The 6,165-nt window shown below is 46.4% G+C and overlaps 1 protein-coding gene across 7 annotated transcripts; it reads right to left on the reverse strand.

Annotated features, from left to right (window-relative positions):
- Positions 1-224: 224 nt before the first annotated feature.
- Positions 225-5,443, reverse strand: LOC127520750 (PE-PGRS family protein PE_PGRS16-like). 7 transcript variants are annotated; one of them, XM_051909311.1, is made up of 2 exons: positions 3,748-5,443; positions 225-3,558 (listed from the first exon to the last, which is right to left on the reverse strand). In XM_051909311.1, the coding sequence occupies exons 1-2, from the start codon at positions 4,127-4,129 to the stop codon at positions 3,023-3,025; spliced, it is 918 nt and encodes a 305-aa protein (XP_051765271.1). In that variant the 5' UTR covers positions 4,130-5,443; the 3' UTR covers positions 225-3,022. The 7 variants fall into 7 exon arrangements, with proteins under 7 accessions (XP_051765271.1, XP_051765270.1, XP_051765269.1 ...); XM_051909310.1 differs by having other exon boundaries at positions 3,721-5,443; XM_051909309.1 differs by having other exon boundaries at positions 3,694-5,443.
- Between the last annotated feature and the right edge of the window lie 722 nt (positions 5,444-6,165).

Below are 6,165 nucleotides of genomic sequence, written 5' to 3' on the forward strand. Positions count from 1 at the left end.
TCCACAATAACTTTAAGTTAAATTTAAGTTCATACAACAAGACTACAATAAATCAGTCCAAACTAATTATTTTTTGTTGGAAAAATATAATTCACTTTTATGGAAATGTTTTCCTTAATTTAATTAAGTTCACTCAGCAACTTATTTTTCTAATAATAGAATCTAAATTGATTAAGTTTGTTCAACAATATATTATTTGTTTAAACGGACTTGTTGTAGTCTTGTTGTATGAACTTAACTTAATTGTGTGAAAATATTTTCCTTAATTCAATTACGTTCAATGAACAAAAGTTTTTTTGATTGTACTGAACTAGGGAGCTATTTATTATAAGTGCAAGTTTTAATTTTTGTCGTCTGCTGCTTTAAATAATCAACCTGGATTCTGATTGGCTCAAAAAATCGTTCTGAAAGTGTGTCATTATCGTTATAATTGTGGTGTGGACGTTCCCTTTTTATAGAATTGGTGTCAACAGTCCTTTAGTCACACATGAGCCATTGAAAAAAATCTATTTCTTATAAAACCTTCAAGGAGTGTCTTAAGCAGTATCAGAATGCTGTTAGGGAAGACATGGTTGAAATACCTGTCTGATTTAATTGCTCAAAATTCTCAGAGACCGAAAGTTCTTTGTAGCACAATTAATGCTCTTCTAAATCCCTCTTCTAGTGTTCCATCTGAGGTTTCTTCTGACCTGTGCGTGATCAGTTTTTAACACATTTTATTAATAAAATTGAGGGTATTCGCTCTAATATTCCATCTAAGAGTTCTTCATCTCTAGAAATGCCCCCTTGTGATAATGTTTGGGAATTAAAATTGGGAATTATTTTTCATCTCATGCTCCATTTCCTTATGGTGTCCCAGGGGTTCCATTTTGGGTCCTCCTCTTTTTGCACTATATATGCTTCCACTTGGCCATATTATTCAGAGACATAATTTATCATATCACTTCTATGCCGATGACACTCAGCTCTATCTTCCTATCAAAAACAATAACTGTTCTGTGTCTAGTCTGTTTGACTGTCTGTGTGACATTAAATGTTGGATGGACATGAACTTCTTACAGCTAAACAAAGATAAAACTGAAATGATTATCTTTGCCCCATCAGATATGACCTCTGACATAGTCAGCTTGGTTCAGCTTGGTTCTCTTTCTTTTAATGTTCATGACTGTGTCAAAAATCTTGGTGTCATTTTTGATTCCAATCTGAGTTTTGATAAGAAGATTAGCACTGTTGTATAAAAGTAGTTTCTCTCAGCTAAGATCGATTGCTAAAATTAAGACGATGCTCTCTAGAAAAAAACTTGAAACTGTTATTCATACTTTTATTACTTCAAAGTTGGACTACTGTAACTCTCTATAGACCTTATGTTGTCCCGCCCCTTTTCAGTGCTGCGCTCGTTGTCTTTTGATTTCCGGTTTGCATTTCCACAGCGATCTTACGTATTTATGAATGAACTGCTCGTTTTAAAATCTTCTGGGTCTACTGACATTTGTTAAGACATCTGCTTTAAACATTACAATGCTCATGAGAACTTTAATTAACTCTACAACAAGTAAATCCACTTCACCAGCTAATTATTCTTCAACAGCAATGCCATAGAAATGTACAGAGCTACTGCAAAAACGGAAGTTCAAAGACAATATTACTGTCACGATCACTGTCTGTTCCTGTCAGTTCCTGGACTCCACTTCCCATAATCCTCCCTTCCAATCACATGCACCAATCACCAATTGCCACACACACCTGCAGATCATTACCTGGACTATTTAAGACACACACACACACACACCCTTGGCGAAGTCTTGATTTGCCGAGGTGATCATTTCTGAGCGTTTTTCTGTGGACTGTTTATCTGTTACCGATTGGACTGTTTATTCCCTGCGACCCTTTGCTGCCTGCCCTGATCTCCGCCTGTGACCCGATACAGTTTGTCTGCTGCCTGCCTCGACCATTGCCTGTCCCGTTTATGTCTTTGCCTTTACCCCTGTCTGCCTTGGTGACTATTCTCAATAAAGCTGCTAATGGATCCCCGCTCTGCCGTCCCATCATTACAGAAGACTTCGCCATCACATGGATCCAGCGGCTTTCCTGAAGAACAATGGCCCGGTAGGAACATCGCACAATTGTTATTAGGACTCACGCAGGGCACACGATCGATAGAGGATTATATCACAGAATATTTGAACATTGCTTATTGGTCAGATCTGCCGGACTGCGTGCTCATAGACTTTTTCTGTGAGGGCATCAATCAGCCACTTAAAAAACAACTCATTCGTGAGGGACCCCGTTCATCTTTAAGTCTGTTTTTGGATTATGCTTTATTGACTGTTGGCTCTCCATTTACTGTGGGTGTCGTGGAGAAATGCGACACTTCATCCATTCACGTAATGGCCGCCGCGCCAGATGACGCTCACAAAATGGCGGCCACCATAATAACAACACCAAGTCAAGTCAGCGCTGATTATCCTGAACCAAGTCAAGTCACAGTTGACCTCCGTGAGCCAAGTCACGTCTCCTCTGATCTTCCAGAACAACGTCATGTCCCCGCTGTTCTTCTAGAGTCACGTTACGTCTCTGGATCTGTTTGGGAGCAGGGTGGGTTGCGTTCCAGTGTGGCTGATCCACCGCTGACTTCAGCACGAGCGGCTGGCATTCCTAAGCCTCCGCCGGCCGCTTCGCACTCAAGCCCGCTGGCCGCTACGCCCTCAAGCTCGCCGGTTGCGACGCCCTCAAGCTCGCCGGTTGCGACGCCCTCAAGCTCGCCGGTTGCGACGCCCTCAAGCTCGCCGGTTGCGACGCACTCAAACTCTCGGGATGCTATGGACAAGATGGCTGCTTTGCCAGTGCCCACGGGCAAGATGGCCGCCCCGCCAGTGTCTGGGAACATAGGGGTCGTCCCAGCCAGTGAGTCCGCTCCACCCCGTGAGCCCGCTGCAGCGCCCACCGAGGAGGTAGGCACAGAGCCACCGCCTCAACCATTCAAACGGAGGAGGAGGAGGAGGAAGAAGGCTTCCTCCAGCCCTCAAGGCCCGGAGGCCTTCCCAGAGCCCGCTGTAGGCCCGGAGGCCGTCCCAGAGCAGCCCGCTGCCGTCCCAGAGCAGCCCGCTGCCGTCCCAGAGCAATCCGCTCTTCCTGATACAGCCACGGAGGCCGGCACCGAGCTCCTCGCCCTGCCGGCGCCACCCGAGCTCCTCGCCCTGCCGGCGCCACCCGAGCTCCTCGCCCTGCCGGCGCCACCCGAGCTCCTCGCCCTGCCGGCGCCACCCGAGCTCCTCGCCCTGCCGGCGCCACCCGAGCTCCTCGCCCTGCCGGCGCCACCCGAGCTCCTCGCCCTGCCGGCGCCACCCGAGCTCCTTACCCACGAAACCGCCACGGCCTCCGTTGAATTCCCCAAGAACTTTTTGGGAGGGGGCCATATACCTGAGGGTGGGGAGCTTGCGGGTGGGGACCTTACACGCCCACGGCCTTCAACCGCCTGTGAACTGCTGTGGCCAGCTACGGACCCTGACCTGCCGTGGTCGCCCAAGCCACTTGACCTGCCGTGGTCGCCCAAGCCACCTGACCCGCCGTGGTCGCCCAAGCCACCTGACCCGCCGTGGCTGCCCGTGGCACCTGACCCGCCGTGGCTGCCCGTGGCACCTGACCCGCCGTGGCTGCCCGTGGCACCTGACCCGCCGTGGCTGCCCGTGGCACCTGACCCGCCGTGGCTGCCCGTGGCACCTGACCCGCCGTGGCTGCCCGTGGCACCTGACCCGCCGTGGCTGCCCGTGGCACCTGACCCGCCGTGGCTGCCCGTGGCACCTGACCCGCCGTGGCTGCCCGTGGCACCTGACCCGCCGTGGCTGCCCGTGGCACCTGACCCGCCGTGGCTGCCCGTGGCACCTGACCCGCCGTGGCTGCCCGTGGCACCTGACCCGCCGTGGCTGCCCGTGGCACCTGACCCGCCGTGGCTGCCCGAGTTCCTGGACCTGCATTGGAGACCCCGTTCCCGTCTGCCAACAGGTCTCCAATGTACCCACCCCCCCTCCCTATCTGTGCCATTTACGCCGCGAGGACGCGCCTTCCGGAAGGGGGGCGTTATGTCACGATCACTGTCTGTTCCTGTCAGTTCCTGGACTCCACTTCCCATAATCCTCCCTTCCAATCACATGCACCAATCACCAATTGCCACACACACCTGCAGATCATTACCTGGACTATTTAAGACACACACACACACACACACCCTTGGCGAAGTCTTGATTTGCCGAGGTGATCATTTCTGAGCGTTTTTCTGTGGACTGTTTATCTGTTACCGATTGGACTGTTTATTCCCTGCGACCCTTTGCTGCCTGCCCTGATCTCCGCCTGTGACCCGATACAGTTTGTCTGCTGCCTGCCTCGACCATTGCCTGTCCCGTTTATGTCTTTGCCTTTACCCCTGTCTGCCTTGGTGACTATTCTCAATAAAGCTGCTAATGGATCCCCGCTCTGCCGTCCCATCATTACAATTATAAAGATGGCGGCGCGCTTGTTTCTCTGGCGCATAAGGTCTATACCTGGGTTTGCCTAATTCAACTGTCAATGGACTGCAAATGGTCCAAAATGCAGCGGCCAGGCTTTTGACTGGCACTAAATAGCATCAACACATTAGTCCTGTGCTTGCCTCCTTCCTTTGGCTACCGGTTAAGTCCTGGATTGATTTTAAGATTTTGCTCTTTGTTTTTAAAGCTTTACATAACTTGCACCTCAGTATATTAGTGATCTTCTTGTCCCGTACAATGCCCCAAGATCCTTACGCTCATCCAATCAATTTCTTCTTCTTGTTCCTAAACAGAAACTAAAGGTGACTGGGCTTTCTCGGTGGCTGCTCCTCGATTCTGGAACAGTCTCCTTCTAAATATTAGATCTTCCCCTTCTGTTTCTACTTTTAAATCCTCTTTAAAAACGTATTTGTATTCTTTATATTTTAATAAAGGGTGTGAATTCTTCAAATGTCCAAGGTTTTGATCCAGTGTGTTAATTCTTTTGTGTGTGTGTGTGTGTGTGTGTGTGTGTGTTTGTGTGTTTTAATTTTGTTTACATTTTTCTGTACAGCACTTTGGTTGGTTGCAACCTCTGTTGTTTTGAAATGTGCTTTATAAATCAATAAACTAAACTAACTAACTAAGATAATGAAATAAGATTTGTTACCATAAATTTAACAATTTTTTTTTTTTACAGTGTGTAAAATATACCTTTAAATTATACGGTTTTGAACTGTAAAATAGACAGTAAACTAAGTGCTGTCCCGTAAAACCTAAAACGTTGCTACCGTATTTTTTAAGGTAAAGTTCTGGCAAACACAACTGCCGTTTTTTTTACCGCAAATTTAACGGGGATTTTTTTTTTTTTACATCACTGACAAAATAATATCACAAACAACCTGAATCCAAAGCCAATTTCCTGTAAATGTCAGACTTCTTTCACTTTTATTTGTGTTTTGCCCAGAGTTCCCCCCCCCCCCTCCCGAAAGGTCATGTGAGTCTTAGATTTACACATAGGCCTAGGAACTCCATGCAAACCACAGAGAATTCTGAAAGACTTTCATTTTCACTTTGATAGTCTGAAATAAAGAAGCCTCTTGTGCTTTTCTTGGTTGTTTTACTTTTGTTATTTGTAAGCTCTAAGCAAATGACTTCCAAATAGTCCATACAATTCTTTTCATATCTAAAGTTTCTGATTAAAGAAACATTACAGTGTCTTCACTGGACATAGTGGGTGTTGAGTGTAATTTTCTAGGACCCTCTTATGACAGTGCCAAACCCGGCAAAGACCAGCAACTGTCACTCTCTTCCAGGACAAATATAGTAGTCAGTCAGTTACAGTGTCAAAAGAAAACCCCCACCCGATCCCAAGAAACAGGAATATTACTGTCCTTTCCAAGTTTGACGTGTGAAGTTCATACTATATTTCTGGCATGAACAGATGGCATTGATTTAACCTGTTAAATTAAAATTATATTATATTATATTATATTATATTATTTTGTGGAATGAGGTAAATAATTAATTCCTTCGTTCGTTCGTTCATTCAAACATTTCAAAGTTGTTTGAATGACGGAATTCTGACTATTTCAGCATAGTTGTTACAAGTTAAGGTTGTTAGACAGATTAATCAATATAAACTTTATTTGTTAGAAAAAAG

Source organism: Ctenopharyngodon idella, chromosome 10 (genome assembly GCF_019924925.1).
Source record: "Ctenopharyngodon idella isolate HZGC_01 chromosome 10, HZGC01, whole genome shotgun sequence".
NCBI classification, from domain to species: Eukaryota; Metazoa; Chordata; class Actinopteri; order Cypriniformes; family Xenocyprididae; genus Ctenopharyngodon; species Ctenopharyngodon idella.

What these genes read in the sequence shown, in the direction of transcription:
- LOC127520750 (XM_051909305.1), bottom strand. Translation starts at nt 4,129, where the DNA reads ATGGGAAGTGGAGTCCAGGAACTGACAGGAACAGACAGTGATCGTGAC. An exon ending in GGGCAGCCACGGCGGGTCAG is followed by an intron (nt 3,559 to 3,612) that starts GTGCCACGGGCA and finishes ACGGCGGGTCAG; the next exon opens with GTGGCTTGGGCGACCACGGC.